The 17,902-nt window shown below is 45.5% G+C and overlaps 6 protein-coding genes across 6 annotated transcripts; 3 read left to right on the top strand and 3 right to left on the bottom strand.

Annotated features, from left to right (window-relative positions):
- Nucleotides 1–313: 313 nt before the first annotated feature.
- On the top strand, nucleotides 314–650 carry N7446_013827 (DUF427 domain-containing protein; the record flags this gene model as incomplete). Its single annotated transcript, XM_058522567.1, has 2 exons — nucleotides 314–394; nucleotides 444–650. Coding segments are annotated over 2 exons (288 nt in total), but the record flags the coding sequence as incomplete, so codon positions are not given.
- Nucleotides 651–2,844: 2,194 nt separating this feature from the next.
- N7446_013826 (uncharacterized protein) lies at nucleotides 2,845–3,432 on the bottom strand (the record flags this gene model as incomplete). The annotated part of the gene is made up of 1 exon (XM_058522566.1): nucleotides 2,845–3,432. The coding sequence occupies one exon, from the start codon at nucleotides 3,430–3,432 to the stop codon at nucleotides 2,845–2,847; it is 588 nt and encodes a 195-aa protein (XP_058366043.1).
- A 4,937-nt stretch (nucleotides 3,433–8,369) lies between these two features.
- Nucleotides 8,370–9,282, top strand: N7446_013825 (SDR family NAD(P)-dependent oxidoreductase). Its single transcript, XM_058522565.1, has 2 exons — nucleotides 8,370–8,527; nucleotides 8,588–9,282. The coding sequence occupies exons 1-2, from the start codon at nucleotides 8,411–8,413 to the stop codon at nucleotides 9,266–9,268; spliced, it is 798 nt and encodes a 265-aa protein (XP_058366042.1). The 5' UTR covers nucleotides 8,370–8,410; the 3' UTR covers nucleotides 9,269–9,282.
- Nucleotides 9,283–11,993: 2,711 nt separating this feature from the next.
- On the bottom strand, nucleotides 11,994–13,007 carry N7446_013824 (sugar phosphate isomerase/epimerase family protein; the record flags this gene model as incomplete). Its single annotated transcript, XM_058522564.1, has 1 exon — nucleotides 11,994–13,007. The coding sequence occupies one exon, from the start codon at nucleotides 13,005–13,007 to the stop codon at nucleotides 11,994–11,996; it is 1,014 nt and encodes a 337-aa protein (XP_058366041.1).
- A 716-nt stretch (nucleotides 13,008–13,723) lies between these two features.
- N7446_013823 (uncharacterized protein) lies at nucleotides 13,724–14,705 on the top strand (the record flags this gene model as incomplete). The annotated part of the gene is given in 3 exon segments (XM_058522563.1): nucleotides 13,724–14,091; nucleotides 14,103–14,589; nucleotides 14,649–14,705. 3 exon segments carry the CDS (start codon nucleotides 13,724–13,726, stop codon nucleotides 14,703–14,705), a joined length of 912 nt encoding a protein of 303 aa, XP_058366040.1.
- A 1,198-nt stretch (nucleotides 14,706–15,903) lies between these two features.
- On the bottom strand, nucleotides 15,904–17,070 carry N7446_013822 (uncharacterized protein; the record flags this gene model as incomplete). Its single annotated transcript, XM_058522562.1, has 3 exons — nucleotides 15,904–16,641; nucleotides 16,700–16,971; nucleotides 17,022–17,070. The coding sequence occupies 3 exons, from the start codon at nucleotides 17,068–17,070 to the stop codon at nucleotides 15,904–15,906; spliced, it is 1,059 nt and encodes a 352-aa protein (XP_058366039.1).
- Between the last annotated feature and the right edge of the window lie 832 nt (nucleotides 17,071–17,902).

The following is a 17,902-nucleotide window of genomic DNA, read 5'->3' as shown; positions in this document are numbered from 1 at the left end:
CAACGCGCAATATGAGTACTAGATTTGCCAGTTTAAGCCTTTTCGATCTCCAGGCACTGTAAGATAGGCACCTGCAGATCGTTCCCATCCTATCCGCCGTCGGAGCTTTGAATCGGAGGGTTGAAATGGCGCCAACGAGGGAATCGCATTGGCCCGCTCTTTAGTGTGAGCACTGTCCCTCTCCGATGGTGCTCACATCCATTTTATCAAGTTGTATTCAAGAACAACAATAAAGGAGAATTCGAGATTCCGCCACTCGATAATCCAAAACGCAAATCGGCTTCGCGTCCCTTCCGTTTCCCGAACTATCACCATGCCCCGAGCTCTCGCCAAAGTAGGCGACCGCATCATCGCAGAGACATCGAGTTGGAAGACTGTGGAGAATAACATCTATGTAAGCTTTACGAGATTTAATTCGCAATATTGGCTAACTTCAAATATAGTTTCCTCGCTCAGCAATCATCGATGATTCCATTTTGCAAGACTCCGATCATTCGACCTTTTGCTCTTGGAAAGGCTACGCCTCTTACTGGCATGTAAGGGTGGACGGGCAGACATTTGAAAATGCAGCGTGGTATTACCGGGAACCCTACGGTGCAGCGGCGGATATCAAGAATCATGTTGCTTTTTGTAAGTCACTTTTCGTCTTTGGGTTGGTTTCTGGTCGCGATTTCTTGTTATATCTCACACCCTATTTCGGATAAACAGATGGTAACAGAGTCAAAATATTACAAGAGCCTTGATAAGGATGAATAGTATGTAGCAAAATTGATGGGCCTGTGAACATCAATGGTGCGCATGCAGCGTTGGAGGTTTTTCATTCCGCCGACCGGCCTAGGCGGGATTATGAGGGTTAGGGCAATTATATATAGAAGTCTTTGATATACGTCCCTACGCCATCTCTATTATCGCTGGTTTCCTCGCTATAGGTAGCCCTGAATTCTAGCTGGCACAAAGTGAATAGGCGACCTTATTATTCTCATAGATCCGAGATGGAGGCACATTTGATTTGTCTAATAATTTTAGTACGATGCGTCAGTGCTACAGGCGAATAGAATAACCTCGATTATCCCAGTATATAATGGTTAGGGTGGTCTATTAATAAAGGGCGTCACCAAAAGGACCCCCACGTTGACCGTTCGGACCCTACCTACGTTCACTAAACCCGATTAGGTCTCATGCAGTAATTGTATTTCCAATGCATTAAACTGTAAAAATGCATCAATTCTTGGCAATGTTAATGCCCCGAGAATTGGCGGTCATGAATCTGAGGTACTGCTATTTACTATGCAGCCCCCACAGCCCAAGGAATTCAACACGTGCCCTGCTGAAATGTTTACATCCGCGATGCCTCGAGAGACTCCTAGCAGTTCGAACGCGACGCATACAGACCCGGACTATTTACTGGGCCATTTTGTCTAGATAGACTTTATTGTGCACAGTGCCGTGCACAGTGCCGTAGCAAGAGTATTCTGTTCATCGTTGTCCTTGAAAAAGAGTAACATGCTGTCACTGCTGAAGAGGAGGCTTGCAAGTAGTCATCCGTTTCTTGACGAGGAGAACAACATACACTCTAGTTTACTCGACGGCTTAAACATTATAGTTTGTCAACCGACTATAATCTTCAATAGCAAAAATTCATTGTGTTAACGCAAGCCATGGCCGGCCCACTTAAGTAAATAACAAGCTAGTCCTGAATCGTACTTTTTGAAGACCAATTTTCATATTGAGCAACAAAGCTACAATGGTTCCTCGTGGCAATACTGTACAACTCTACCGTTTGCCTCCAACCTTCGCTTTTTGATCCACCTCCCCCGACCTTCTCTAATACTAGCACCGAAAGGTTCACGGGTCTTGCGTGAGATTCAAAATAATTTTTCCCATCACAATCTTTTAGTCTCGGGTTTTTTTATTATTATTATTATTATCATTATTATTAAGAAAAAAGGTCGAGGTCGGATGAGGAGATGAACTTGCGTCCAATTTTGGCTAAGTCACATTACCTTTTGCTGTTCCTCGAGTCGGGAAGAGATATCCATCAAGTTATGTAATCAATTCTTTCCGAAATAACGTTATGGTTGGAAATTATCAGAAACATGATATTCCAAAAATCATTCAAGGCTCATTTGATGTGTTGTATCTGCCATGTAAAGGCCAAGGAAGCCTTTGCTGGACGTTTCCCTCCTCCAAAGATGGATGGCCGACGCCCAGGAACTGTCCCCCGCCGAGCTTCCGCATGAAATTTCGTGGCAACCAATCACAGAGCTAGATATTACCTGGCCGCCGAGAGCCGCGAAAGGAGCAAACGGTTTTCTTAACTAGAGGAATGTGCCACTGCAACTAGAAACCCCGGCTAACTCTTCCGTAGGCGTCTCCTTTTTCCTTGGACTAGGTGTTATTGCTCTGAAATGCGCTAGCTATGTCTTTCGTCACAAGAGTACGGTATACTTGGACGTGGATCGCACCTGTCCCTGTTTTAGAATTTCCACTAGAAACCTCGTCCAATTGAGTTTGCCCATATTAAGGAGATTACTTGTATAAATTTGCGACGCGTACAGTTTCACTCCCGGAAATCATCCCACGCCTCTCCAGAATATCCATATCTCTTATATGACATTAGTGGCAAGGTTCATCAAGGAATTTAGGCCTAAGAATTGGACGTTGCAATTTCGTAGCAAAACACGAATAACCTCTGCATTCACATAAAGGCACAGGGAAAACAAATAGCTCCATCTGACAAAAACCTGAACCGAGGTCATCAACACAGTCAATAACACCAGACCACGATAGCCTCTTCAGGCTATGATAGAGGGACTGGTTAAATTTAACAGCGAACCGACACATTTAGTCGTACTTGTCGTCGTTCTTGTCGTCGTTCTTGTCGTCGTACTTGCCGTCGTTCTTGTCGTCGTGCTTGCCGTCGTTCTTGTCGTCATGCTTGCCGGCGTACTTGTCGTCGTACTTGTCGTCGTGCTTGCCGTCGTTCTTGTCGTCATGCTTGCCGGCGTACTTGTCGTCGTACTTGCCGTCGTTCTTGTCGTCATGATTGCCATCGTTCTTGTCGTCATGCTTGCCGGCGTACTTGTCGTCGTACTTGCCGTCGTTCTTGTCGTCATGATTGCCATCGTTCTTGTCGTCGTACTTGCCGGCGTACTCGTCGTCGTTCTTGCCGTCATTCTTATCGGCGTACTTGGGATCCCAGTCGCGCTTATCGCCGTGCTTGTTGTTCCAGCCGTGCTTGTCGTCATGCTTTGGGTTCCAGTAATGATTGACAGCCACATCGGTGGAGCGCGAAAGTGCATCAGGATGCTCGGTCAGGGGGAGAGCACTAATTGCAGGCACAAGGGCAAATGCCCCAAGAGCATAGAATTTAAATAACATGGCGTCGGAAACAACTTCTTTCACGAGGTAGAAATGTGTGGGATGAATCATTCCACCCAAGGATTGTCTACCCTTTTATAGCCTAACGAGGAACCTTTCAACGGAATACTCTCATTCCTTCAAGTCTATAGGAGGTAGTATCTAGAATATTTTTACATGCATTTTCACCCTTCCGGAGACCTAAGCCCCCAATGAAAACCAAGTAGCTTTGGTCATGTAGACTATACTCATTCTACTACTTTCTAAATGCATCCGTTAGCTTGATATTCATTCAATGAGCTGTTATGATACTTGTTAGTAAGGTCTAGAAGTGACCTAGCACCGACAGCGACCACGAAAGGCTTATAGTTATAGTTGCCTTAATGACTATACAGGCACTAAGCAAGAACTCGAAGCCATACGCCTGAGATGAGATTATATGATGTTTTTAAAGAGGCTGATTTATAAAAGAAGTGAGGACTCGGCCCATTCCTATAGATCCTGCAAATCCCATAAATCCATGAACATAGGAAATCACTAATAAATGCCATAGATTGCACCCGCTATCTTCCTTCCAATCATCCTACTCTCTCAAATTTCACTTCAGCATCCTCCACTGCCTTAGTTCCAATTCATGATGCTGTTCATCTGGCTAGTTAAGCATGCTTATCGACTTTGACTAAGCCTCTCGTTGCTCGGTGTGTTTCTTCAATGGTTAATACCCATCGTCTTCCACTCTTGCATCCATAGCCCCTTAGCCAGTCGGTTCGTCGTCGTCGTCCTAGAGTCCTAGGTACTGGAACTGTTAGAGGAGACCTGTTCGGTGCATAAAGTTGGCCACGTAGCGGGTGGCCTGCGCGTGTTAAGTGCACCTCATTTAATAGTTGGCCCAGTATGTTAATATACCTACCCTGAGCGCGTTTGACTTCTACGCGCTAGCACTGACCCTCTAGGTTGTCTGACGACGCATGCTGAAATGAGCTGAGTTACAGTAAAGAATTCCAAATTTTACATATGTCACTGTCGATCAAGGGCTAGTTACATTCCACATTCCACCTACTATTTCCTTAACTCCCTACCGCCACTAAGGCTTCCGTCTCGGAGAATTTGTACGTCACTCCTCCCGTTAGCTATGATTGCGGCTGATATTTGCATTATGCATTAAGTAGGAAATGTGACAGGCACAATTCTATCCCGTCTCGAGGTGGACCCACATACCAGAAAACTAGCCATTGACCGTCCGCTTCTACTGGCTCTAGCCCACCAAGCTTGAATGATGGCGTTTTACATGGAAATTAATGGATGGAAGTTATTTTTCGCAACGCAGGCCAAGACAATAACGAGGGAGTACTCCGTGTCTATTCCAAGAAGTTCCATCCTCTGGAATGGGAGGTGGAATTGTGAGTGGTCGGATGAACACACACACTCACTTCATTTAAGGCGACCTAGAAGAGAGATCGTGGATACCCCCCTGAATAAGGCAAAGATATTTCCTTATTTTCTTCTTATACCTAATACTTACAAATCCGATATTAAGGTTCGAGAACTAGCTGTCTTCGTTGATGCAAGTCCGCAGCGGCAGGAACCTTTCCTTGATCTTCAACCTAAAGAGCCTAGGCTTATGCCCATCCAAGATGTCCGCACACGCTGAAAATCCACCTTAATGCTGAATCGGGAAAAAAACTACAATCTGTCCTAGATTTATATTGTGCAACACATCAATGTCTCCAGTTCAAGCTTGAGAAGTGAGAATGGCTTCAAATCGAGTATCTACTTTCTATTACCGAGCCTTCCTTTACACAATTCATCTGATCTTTAGCATTTACAGCAATCTCTTTGCCTATGTCGAGGCTTCCGAGGTACAACTAGGGCTTAAGAAGGCTCCCTGGAACTTTTCAGAATAATGGCGACCCGTCAACAATCACACCCACCTTACCGAACCATGAAGTCTGCCCGCCACGCTTAAATAATAACAGCGAAATAAGACCAGACCATCTCCAGTTAAGCATGAACTGTCCCAAGCTAGATCCTACCAGGTAACTTCCGAATGTAGATCAAACCAGCTGCAACATGAGATTTCAATACAAGATAGTATTATGAGCCACTTGGTTCTTGATATTGCAGCTAAGTTCAACTTCCCTGGCCAACGGCACGCCTGGTCCCAACCACCAAATCAACCGACCAACTACGTTCCCGCATGCGTACACTTAGCTCAGCGTATACTTCTCCGCCAAACGTCGCCACATGGAGGTTAGATTGAACTGCGACATATTACGATAACGACATTCACTCTGCAGCCAATATTAATTGCCATCTTGGTCGCAGTATTGGTAAGCTTTCCAGAGTTCAAAATAACTATCGCTTAGTACATTAGCTAAGTGCACCATATATTTATTACTCCTGCTACCCTTCGCATAGAAGGGTAGCAATTAGTCTCTTATAACATCTACACATACATTTACCGATAGGCTCTACTTCCCCTACTCATGCTGCTACACTAGGACCTCGCAGGGCCCTAACAAAGATACACTAGCAAAAACTTAGAGAAACCCTAGGGAAATGATAGTGACGTAAGGGCGTGTCATTATTATGGAAGATAGTGAAGGAAAGAGAAGTTAAAGGGTAAGCAATAGGGGATTTATACCTATAGGGATAAAATCATAACAAAACCCTACAACCTAAGCAAGCAAATTTAGGCCACACTTAGGCAAACGGGCACATTAAGAAAGCATTAGGCCACTATAAACATGTCAGAATTGAGGGTTTAAAAATGCAGAGAGAAATATATTCCTGAGGCATCCATATAGACTGTAAAACCCTGGTTTCTGTCAAAGGTTTTAGATGCCGCGTGCGTGGACCTCACCCATCACTTACCTTTTGTGTTTAGCGCGGCCTCTTTGAGATTAGCACAATGATATATTTCAATACACATGTGGATTACTTGTGCGCGGGGCAAGGATCGCCCGTGGAGTCCACAGGGAATAGGGAACATCACACTAACCTCGGATTCTTTCACCTAGTCAAGTTTCATCTATTAGTTATCGTTTAGGACAAAACCGAAACGCCTGACTTGTTAGTTTTCTTTCTTCATTAACTATCAACTTAAAATGCTAGTCATAAGAAGTCAATCGAAGGCCCTAGTTAGCTAAGATCCGAGCTTAGCATAGGAGGATAGCGAGATCTCTAAGAGCGTGGAACAGGAATAATCGACGAAAGGGCCGTTTATTGAATAGCTTGATCTTGACTATTCCGACAACTCAATCCTAAAACAGACCGACTGGAAGTTTATTCTCAAGGAGGTGCGGAAAGTCGATAGCTGTCGCCAAATCACATAGATAATTCCTGTGGAAGATAACCAGAGACTATGGATTACCATACGTAAGATACGATATAGGCTCCCCCTATGAGACAAGTCTAACGCGATAGTCAAAGATTGGCGGCGAAGAACTCAGCGAGACGAGTTCCGCTAGTCAGTTACAATGACACAAACCATAAAAGAAGTCATCTTCTTACCGGATCCCGGTTCCCTGGGCAATAACCGCAGCCGCCCTAACGACAAGGCACTCTTATACAGATCAGAAATTCATACTAGATTGCTTTTCCAAACCCAGTCGTCCTAACATAGTCTATGAGGTCTAGACGGTCTATTTTCCGGCTGAGGATATCGTTGCTATCTTGGATTCAGACCCCTATTATAGATTTCTGAGGATAGTTAACTATCGATCTCTACCTTGCGCATTAGAAGACCCTATCGGCGCGGTTTTGACATAGGCCATCGCCTTTATGTCTGGCGAAGTCGAATACAAAGGGCGACGCTGTAAACGGATTGCGTGGTTTATAAACTGGAAATCGAACGGAGAGGAGGAAATTTACAAAGAAACAGTGTGTTCCAGGAAAAATAATAGAGAAGGGCGGACAGTGCTGGATTCCTTCATCGAGGAGCTACAGGGTCTCGGAATGGTGGGATACGAGTCCTATCATGCTAAGTTTGAGGAAATTAAAAAATGGACTTAGAAGAGCACCATATCCTTGCATTACGCAAGAGACATTGAATGCATCACAGTGTAACGGCATAGTTCAGAAACAATATAGAATCCTATCTAAAGTTCTTCTCGTGACTCCGAGAGACCGACTAGAATTAGAAAGACCTAAGTAACTAGGGGCTGTTCCCGCGATAAAAGAAAGTGTTAGCTATAGTCAATTAACGAAGACCGTTTACTCGTGAAACTAAGGGAAGAAAGGAAGTTAGTATAGAGGAGATCATAACTAGTCGCAAATCTTCATTATTATAGGTACACTATTCTACCAAATTAAGGCCTAGAAAGGCTAATCAAAGTTGCTCGCGAAGCCGGAAGGGAGCCAGAAACTGAAAATCCATATTCTTAGAGCACTTCTCGTCTTTGTATACTCTCTCCCTTCGAATCTAGGGGTATCCAACGGTACGTCAATGAGATTTTCCAAGAGTAGATTTATATCACGACGTAGACTTGTCATCATTGTTTCGTTACTAATATACCATCAATCTACATGCCGAAGCCACAATAATATTGGCCGGGAATACCTTAAGACAAACGCTATCTGGCCGAAGAGGCCACCTCCGGGATTCATTGGGCTCTCTAGGAGTATAAGGAGTATAAAGACGGTGAGGCGAGCAGACCCTTGCTACGTTCCTTCCGGCGTGCAGCTTATGTGCGGCCAGTAGTCGGGTTGATGTCGCCTGGGTGAGTTTAGGGTAACAGCCGCTTTAGCATTGCGCGCCCGAGGGTGAGAAGGGTGAGTGTGCTATAGACAGGGTGAGAATCACCCAAGTCGCGCGATGTTGCGGAAGGAAAATGCTAACTATTCATCGTTACAAAAGTCACGTAAAGGTTAAAAAGACACATTGTCGGATTTAAAATTATTGCCGAAAATAAGGTTGGTTCCGCTATATCCTAAATCCGATCATTCGGCGTTACCTGTTTGGCTTCCACTCTTCATAAACCTCTTTCGACCGGTCATTCCAAAGTGGCCCAAAAACTATTCCTCTTTGACTATCTGTCCTTGAACCGTCATGTCTACCATCGAGTCTTCTCATCTCCCTCTTCAGGGTAGCACAGCTATCGTAACAGGGGGTTCTCGAGGTATCGGCGCAGGAATTGCAATCGAACTCGGACGACGCGGGGCAGATGTAAGCTCTTTCCAATCTTGAATCTTCCCAATTTACTATCCGAGCCTAACAGACCTCCAGGTCATACTCATATACTCCGCTCCTAACAGCGAACACTTAGCCCAAGGTATCGCAGAGAGAATCACCTCACTCCGCCACCATCCCATGGCCCTCTGCATCCGCGGTGATCTCGGCGACTTCCAGGCCCCGAGTACCATCGTAGATACGGCTATCAACTGGCTCCGAGCAAACGGGAAGGAGGAGAAGATCCATATCCTCGTTAACAACGCAGGTGTGGAACTTGCAAAGTCCTTAGGCGACATCACACCCAGGGATTTCGCCTCGGTATACGATGTGAATGTCCGCGGGACGCTGCTCATGACTCAGGCCGTCTTGCCCTACCTGACGACCAATGGCCGCATCATCAATCTCTCGTCGGTAGGCGCTCGGGCGGCGTTCGCAAACCTCTCTGTATACTGTTCGTCGAAAGCGGCGATCGAGGGGCTGACGAGGTGCTGGGCTGCCGAACTCGGACACAATGGCACGACAGTTAACGCCGTCAGCCCCGGGCCTGTCCAATCTCAGATGCTGGATAACATCCCGCAGGAGCTGGTGGAGGCGCAGAAGAAGGCGACGCCGATAGAGCATCGTGTCGGAACTACGGAGGAAGTGGCGGACATTGTGGCGTGGCTGGCAAGCAAGGAGAGTAGGTGGGTTACAGGGCAGACAATTAATGCAAGCGGTGGTTGGGCTGTGTACTGAATGATGAATATGCGAAGAACTATTACATGTAATAGCCTGAGAGATAGAAGCAGGTAAAAAAAATGCAGAATGCAGTGTTGGAACCATTTAATTTGGAATTAATTAGTAACTGGACTAGTTATCTACGGCTTTCTGTCCGAGGCTATCTCTTGTGCCATTTATGTTTACTTCGTAGTTAAGTAAACATTTTGTAAACAATTGAGCCATGAATTCGAAACACTCAGCATTGGTTCAACCAGATGGAGGTTGAACAGTCCCAAGACGACAGTGTAATAGCCGTTGACAGCAACCGATCTGCTACTAACCATACTGTTTATAATGTCTCGATCACGTTTGCGGGTATATGATGGTAGTGCCTTAAATGGTAGTATGCCTTGAAATTCACTCGGGCTTGGTTGGAGACGGCATTACAGGTATAATAACTAATATTCATCTCTTCCCACCATGTGTATCATTTATTTGTCTGTTACTAAATCTATTCTCTTTCGTCCTATCGGCTCCGAAATCCCCCGAATTCCTTTACCTTCTTGGTATCCAAAGGTCCCGCTAGTAAGCCCTCCTCAGTAAGCCTCTTCCCTAGCGCGACACAATGCTCCGTCCTGAAAAGCTCATCAAATGATTCTTGCGTAACATCTACTTAAGGTTAGCATTATTTTCCTTCGTCTCGTCTTATCCCTCATCATCCTTCTAGGTTGTGAGGCCACGATTAGGAGGTCGACCACGACTGTAAGAGTCGAGCGCGACTGAGGCGTCGAACATGACTGGGGGGTCGACTATGACTGGGGGTCGGCCACGACTAGAGTGCCTGGAGAGAAAGCCAATAAGATGTCACCAATATGGGACTGAAACGGAAGAGTGGGTCGAGAGAGACAGCCGTATATAAAGCACTTCTTGTCGGCGAAGCACAATCTATCACATCATCATAGACTCACTAGATTGTACTTTTGACAACGCCTCAGCTGAAACAACCGGTCTCTTAGCATATGCACGAACCAGCTTTCGTTGGGTGGGGTTCTCTTGACAGGGGAAAGAAACGGTCAATAAATGATGGTTTTATTGACTAAGAGACGGACGGGGAAGGAGAGAAGCTCCAACCCCTCAGGGACTATCTGACTACTCTCAGGACCATCCAGGGTCATGTGACCAACCAGGTCACGTGATCTCGACAGGTTCTGATGATCTTTAGTCATTGCTAGTCGGAGTTGACACTGGGACACCACAATAACCTGTTTTTACGGTATGCCGCAGTCAAGTCATACAGAAGTGACACAGGTAGTATCAATCATAAAACCAGGATACTCGCCATTTTTCACCAAAGTCGTCATTCTAGTGCTAATTCCTATTGCTTGAATGCGATGGCGCTATTTATCGTTAGCATCCTACATGATTGGCTGGGGATCCTAGTTACGGTATCTGTGAGCTGTAACAGCCCGACCAATCCTCTAAGGCGACAAGGAGAGTATATAACAGCCCCTATGACAATCTTTCCCTTCCTGTTAAAGCAAAAACTAGGTTCGTGATCCCTTTTCCACTTCGTCTACTATACCATGGGTCTCTAAGGGAGCAAAGTGATCCTCGACACGCTCGAAAAAGCCTACACAGACGCCGAGAACAATCGAAAAGATAATATCCACGCAGTGCTTTCCGAACCAGAGGTATGTTTAGCATATGTAATCCGGCAATATAGACTAAATCGATCAGTTTGTTAAGTCTCTTCGACGCTTATGGGCTTCTATCTCCCTAAAGGCCAAAAGAAACTAATTCGTCATCCGGATCATGAACCCCCAAGAAGCTGCCAGAAAAGTTCAAAGGAATCGACAGGTCAACGATAGTAGTTTCTCGGAGTTTCTTGGCCAATGTAGATCTCTGGAAGAATAATCCGTTATCGTTTTTTACAGAGGACGGCAATGTCCTTTAGCTTACAAGGGTTTTATAAGTTCCTGCCAAAGTACCGTCTTTTTATCACCTTTTTATTTAGACATTAAACAGTCTTTATTTTACTATACGCACTTGAATCTTACGCTTTAAATGCATTTTATAAATATATATTTTTAGTTCATGCCTAGTAGGGAAGCCATCTAGAGAACAGGTATCAGAAACAAAAAAAGCTTCTCCGGCACCCGCTCATATCATTCCTGAATACGCACTTGATTGGTACAAACAGACTCAGTGTGTATGATCTAAACCGCAAAGAACCACCCTTGCTGCTCTTTCAATCGGGGAAGAAGTTAGAGGACAACTCTCTTTCGTACTCAAAAAATCTTGATCTTAAGTTCAAGAGCTATGCGAGAACAAACCATACCGAATCTTTGGGATAGATATCCACAGTTGGACAAAAACTAGATATTGGAAATAAACAGCATGCTACCATCTATCCGCTCAATACCGACTAGATCTCAAATGTATCACACTTTTTTTATGTTACCAAATGGTGGATAAAATTTATAGTATGTTTACGCAGCTTCATGAGATACTATGAGAATGAGTCGAAGGAGAAATGACACACCCGACGGTGGCGGACAGCCTTTTGTCGAAGAGCTTTCTCCAGCTGAAGGTATACTTGTATTGAAGAAGGTTGTTTGTGTATGTGGCTGTCTAGTGTATGGGATTTTCCAAGTTCATATCTTCAATGGTTATACAATGAAGATTGAAATTATGTACACATGAACGATTGTGATTATCAGTGTGCAGTCTTTGGTCTCGAGGAATAGATACTGCACGGAACCTATTGCTCTTGTGCGATTCTATGTTTTGATACAGTCTCAAGCTCTTTTCGTAGAGTCTTCCATGATTCAATTCCCCTCATTGCAGCAGTCTCCGGTTGACTGCTGCTATCCCGCATACCGCGGTCAAAGATCTCCATCGACACCCACCCTTCAAAACCTATTGCAAGGATCCAAGCCTCGGAAATCTCGGTGATAGGCAGATAGGCGCCATAGTCGTGCTCAAAAGGAAATGGTCGTGCATGTTTGGACCAAGTAAACTGTGGCGCCTCCCCTTCGATAAACCACGGGTGATCTTCGGAGAATGGAGGATCGAATCTTTCGCCATCAGACAGCTGGAGAAAAAATATCTTCTCAACGGGGCAACCGGCAACAAAGCGGTTGAGTGATTCGCGAAGGGCTTTATCGGAGTCAGGGAAGCGACCTGACGCGGCGAAAAGGTCACCCCATAGCTTTGTAGCTTCATGAAAAGTGTCTAAACATAGACCAAAGTTTGGTCGATCGACATCATTGACATATTGCAAAGCGACTTCCCATGTAGAACAGTGTGTACCCCATGACAGATACTCATATGCAATTGATACGACCGGCTGCTCCGCGCTTCCGATATCAGCCAACTGCTTTAGCTCACTGATGACCACGTCTTTGTCGCCGATAGCGTCTGGTTTGTAATTTGACGGAATCTGCAAATATGACGCGCGAAGGACTCTAGCGACACCAATCCAATGCCTGGCCTTCTGTAATCTGTCACTTAGAGGCGATCGGTCTCCTTCGTAATTCTCGAAAGGTGCCAAAGACAGAATGTCCAAGTTGAGGTTTTGGCATAACACGCGGATCTTCTCAGCGCCCTCGAGAATCGAAATGTTTAGAGCTTGAGAAAACGCTTCCAACTCGAAATAGACAATTTCAATGCCTTCGTATCCGGCTTCTGCCGCAGCCTGAATTTTGTGGTCCAGGTGATGAGAAGGGTGTTGGCCCAGAGATAAGCTGGCGATAGCTAATTTATTCAAGAGCATGGTGTGGGTGTCTGGGCAGCAGTAATGACAAAAGTTCGGCTGGCCAAATAGGAGAAGCAATCAGGGCTTTTGTTAAAGGCTCATGCAATATATAACAGGAGCGAACGCGGGGTGAATTCGGATTCCGTTCTCCGCACGCCACATGAGACCGAGACTATCGGGTCTTTCGACTACGTGATTCTCAAAGTGAAGTCATATAAGACGTGAATATTAAGACTAATATTTTGTTATATTCATCTGACAGGGTACAGGTATTCTCCTACGTATGGTAATGCAAATTATGAAACAGGTTCTTTCACTTTTGCTCACGTTGGAGGTTTCCCATTAATGCGCAGAGTAGAGTTGTCCTATAATAGTCATTGAGATGAGCTGCAGATATTTCAATCACGGGCCTGGGATTTCTCATTCGTTTGTCAGCAGAAACTATTGAGATTGTTATTCCCCGGACACGATTCTCCGTCTCCATCGGAGGTGTGAGCACAACCGCAGAACTATATCGCATTTTCCGAAAGTCAGAAATGACGCAGTCTTCTCAAACCCACTCAGAATACCTTGAAATGGTTGCTGCTGGAAAGCGTTTTCCGCATCCTGTTATACTTTCAAGGATGATGGATCCTATAAATCCAGCGAAATGTTCGAGGCGAGCTCTATCGTTGAATCATCACTTATCTCTCCAGCTTCGTTCCATATTCTGTTGGCAATCAAGTCTTCTCAAGATGGTATCCGCCGCCCTTCATTCAGCTTCAACCAATATTGAAGCCACTTCGGACAATATCGACGCCGTCAATGTCCTCAAGACAAACGCAAAGCAGGCTGCAAAGGAACTGTACGATGAGTCCGAATTTGACAAAGCTAAGGACAAGACAACTTTCCGCCAGTTCAACGATGCTTGCGACCAAGTCAAGAATTTCTATGCTCAGCAGCACACCCTGCAAACTGTGGCCTTCAACTTGAAGGCCCGTCATGACTTCCACAATAAAACCCGCGCACACATGACTGTTTGGGAAGCAATGGAGAAATTGAACACATTCGTTGACGAATGTGACCCCGACACCCAAGAATCCCAAGTGACACACCTGCTCCAGTCCGCTGAAGCTATCCGCAAAGAGGAAAGCCGCGCTGGATGCAACTTGTTGGGTTGATCCATGATCTTGGCAAGCTCCTTTTCTTCTTCGGTGCTCAGGGCCAATGGGATGTTGTGGGAGACACCTTCCCCGTCGGTTGTGCGTTCGATGATAGAATCATCTTCGGGACTGAGTCTTTCAAGAATAATGAGGATTTCGAGAATGAAATCTACAGAACCAAGTTCGGCATCTACTCTCCTGGCTGTGGACTTGATAACGTCATGCTCGCTTGGGGACATGATGAATACCTTTATCATATCGTCAAGGATCAGTCGACCATTCCCGATGAGGGACTCGCTATGATTCGGTACCACTCGTTTTATCCGTGGCATCGCGAGAATGCCTATCATGAGTTTATGAATGAGCATGATAAGAAGATGCTTGAAGCTGTGCGGGCTTTCAATCCCTATGATTTGTACTCCAAAAGTGATGAGGTGCCAAACGTTGAAGAGTTGAAGGTGAGATTTCATTTCTAGATAATATCTCCTTCTACAGGCGTTTGCTAACATGATTCTAGCCTTACTACCTTGAACTCATTGATGAGTATTTCCCAACAAAGGTTCTGAAATGGTGATAGTCCCCTCCATGGACTTGTTTCTAGGGTTGGAGTGTTCATGTGTATATGAAATTGATACAAAGTATTGTGGCCGCTGGAATGACCAACATGGCATCCCATTTGTGCCTTTAGTTCGCTCGTTAGAACCAATCATCTTTCTTGGCAGTATACTGTTCATAGATAACACTCCCTGGTGTTTCTGGCTCTCATATAGCATTTGAAAACCAATCAGACAGGATAAAGTAGCCGTAACTGCCCGATGTTCACGAGTTGTTTCTGTAGTTTCGAGAAAACACCCGTCTATTGGAAAAGAGCTAGAGGGGAGAGATTTGTTTCTGAGGTCGTTTCATCTTAACCTCTATTTGGCAAACTACAAGTACGCAGAGATCAACTTCTGGGACCACATGGAATTCTCAATACGCCCCAATTGACTATTCAGTAGTCTGTTAGGTAAGACGAAGTGATGAAATCTTATGGTGAGTTGACTCAAAAGGTTGTCTCTACTACCCCAAGCTTTTGCATGTCAAAGTACGGCAGGGGCCGTCGGAAATTATATTCCTGTGCGACTGCAATGTGGCCATGATGGGAAATGAAACATATTCTACTGGCCTATACAGCATCAAATAGGCTCCTATCCACTTCTGTGGGGAATATGCCCCAGTTGCGGCCCAATAGGGGATAGCACCGGAATACGAGGTCCTTATTGTTGGGGCATTTTTATCGGTTGTATCGTTCTGTCACCCTGATACGCACTACTCATGCTGTAGGGTTAGGCTTTGTTACTGGGCTGCCACCCACAGTGAGAGTACATGCCTGGCAGGCACCCTCAAAGGCGCATCATAATCAGTGCGGGCAGCAGTGGATCTGCAAAAGTACTAGTGGCGATATCGCAATGAGTGGCGCTCGGTTCGGAGACCTTAACACTGCCCTGACCGTTGAGTAATATTCAAGTTCCAATTTGTTGACCGTACCAACAAAAGCCATCTCGAGGGCAAGGGAGTCCCGAGATGCTACTGAGGATGTCTATGACGACCCTGCAACCTAAGATTCTCGGCAATGGACTGATTGAACTTTTCAAACACCGACATTATGAAGCAATTTGAGGTTCTACGCTAGGACATAATTATCTCGGATAAAAAGCTGAACTCTTCTGTGCTCTCTGTGCACCTGATGAAATCCATAGGTCAAGTCTATATTGGACAAGAAGAGGTACAATCTAGTTTTTCCTGGTTCTTCCGTCAAAGTAAATCTTCTCGCCGCTAATAAGACTTTGCTGCAACGCTTGCCCGATAGAAACCGCTTTGACGGAGCTTTGCAAGCTTATCGGAGGTGGGATGTTATCCAAGCAGCATGCCGTGAACTCGTAAGCCTCGGTGATGAACGCTTCCCGGAACCTCTCATAGTAATGTTGTGGCAGCGCACGTCTGGCCCCCTGTGAGTCATGAATTTCGACGTGATTCTTTCTCACTTGCATATTCACCCTCACAGAACCTTTCTCGCAGATGATTTCCGAGGTGTCCTCTTGTCCAGCGGCCATCATACGCGAACAGTACAAAGCCGCTATCTTTCCACCTTCAAACTCAACAGTCGCGATTGCATTGTCCCGGTCATTGCTTGCCTCTAGCCCTGGATGAACGGCACAAACACCAACTGCCTGCAGGCTTTTGATCCCACGGTTCTCGCCCAGGAACCAAAGCATGAGGTCGATGTCGTGAATGGAACAGTCCACGAAAATACCACCACTTGTCTTCGCGTACTCAACGAAGAATCCAGATGAATCATGCAGATCTGCTGTTTGAGATCGGAAAAGTACCGGTGATCCCAATTCGCCCTTCTCCACTTTTTCATGGGCTTCACGATATGACGCATCGAAACGACGAGAGAAGCCGCACATCACAATTTGCTGCGGGTACGTTTTGAGGGACTGCTCGTACGCGGAGACCACAGATTGGGCCTATTCCATATTATGTCAACATCAAATATTCACAAGGATAAGTGGCAAATCAACATACCACTTCAATATCAATGCTCAATGGCTTCTCGCAAAGAACATGAAGGCCTTTCTTGATTGCTTTCAGAGCTTGCTCTGCGTGCACGGCAGTGATACTCGCAATCACGACAGCTTCCAAATCAGCTTTTGCAAGCATTTCATCATAGTCCTGGAAGATTTGCACCCCTTGAAGGTTCTCCGCTGCCCATTCACGCTCGTTGTGATCAGGAGTACTCGCAGCCACCACGTTTGCGCGAGCAGTGAACTCATGGAAGTTGATCGCATGGCGCTTGCCTGTTTATGATTAGATATACTGCCAATCCCACGAGGGTGGTGATGCGTACCCATTCGGCCAAGGCCTGCGATACCGACACGCAGTTTTTGGGTGACCATTATTGCAGACAGAAAATCAAGGACGAAGGAAGTATCTCAATGGCTTGAGGGGATAGAAACGGCGAGGACGGTGTCAAGGCTATATACTTAATGAAGCGCACTTGTCCGGCGGGGTTCTGGTGTGGGACCTTTAGCTAAAGATTTCGGATTTCGATGTCCGATGTGAATCTAAATGCTACGAATAGACTGATCACGAGTACCTGGCTCCAAAAATCCTGAGCTATACCAGTTCAGCGGGGGAATAGACCCGAGGTATGTAGAAATCGGAATGAAAGGACAATTGGCAGAGCTATGTACTCCTTGTTACTTAGGGTTTAGGCTAAGTCAATCCAGCAAATGCCGGGCTACTTAATTTATATTAGATTTATATTAGCCCGGTGAGATGCAAAAGTGTGAAAGCAGTTTAATCTAAAGAGAAACTTCCCGGGAATCCATTCACCGAAAGTCTTTGCCACGCTGGGGCGGCCGAGCCGGGATTATGACCGATTGGATTTGCAGAATGGGTGAACTCCACAATCACGGGGTAGTCTGCATACCCCGGATTTTTCGATTTCATTTACGTTATGCACACGCTGTTTCCATCTTGACAGGTTACAACAAAATAATGAGCTCTATGAAACAGTCTGTGAAGCGACGACATGCCACCATGGCGTGCGCCTCGTGTCGAGAGAGCAAAGTAAAGGTATTCCCTGCCACAGCTTTTACTCTTCGGTAAATTAAATCAAACGATAACAGTGTGATGGCAAAGTACCATGTTGCTCTCATTGCGCAAGCAAAAACAAAGAATGTCGCTATCAAGTTTATGATAAGAGAAAGTGAGATTACTTACACT

The sequence above is a fragment of the Penicillium canescens genome (genome assembly GCF_028828765.1).
Source record: "Penicillium canescens strain IBT 15451 chromosome Unknown utg000011l_segment0_segment0, whole genome shotgun sequence".
In the NCBI taxonomy this organism is placed as follows: domain Eukaryota; kingdom Fungi; phylum Ascomycota; class Eurotiomycetes; order Eurotiales; family Aspergillaceae; genus Penicillium; species Penicillium canescens.
The sequence above is the reverse complement of the archived record's forward strand: the minus strand, read 5'-3'. Positions and strand labels throughout refer to the sequence as shown.

Bases quoted from the DNA above. Each gene is read 5' to 3' on its own strand.
- N7446_013825 (XM_058522565.1), top strand. From the start codon at position 8,411: ATGTCTACCATCGAGTCTTCTCATCTCCCTCTTCAGGGTAGCACAGCT. The intron at 8,528-8,587 runs GTAAGCTCTTTC...ACAGACCTCCAG, and splicing joins TCGGACGACGCGGGGCAGAT to GTCATACTCATATACTCCGC.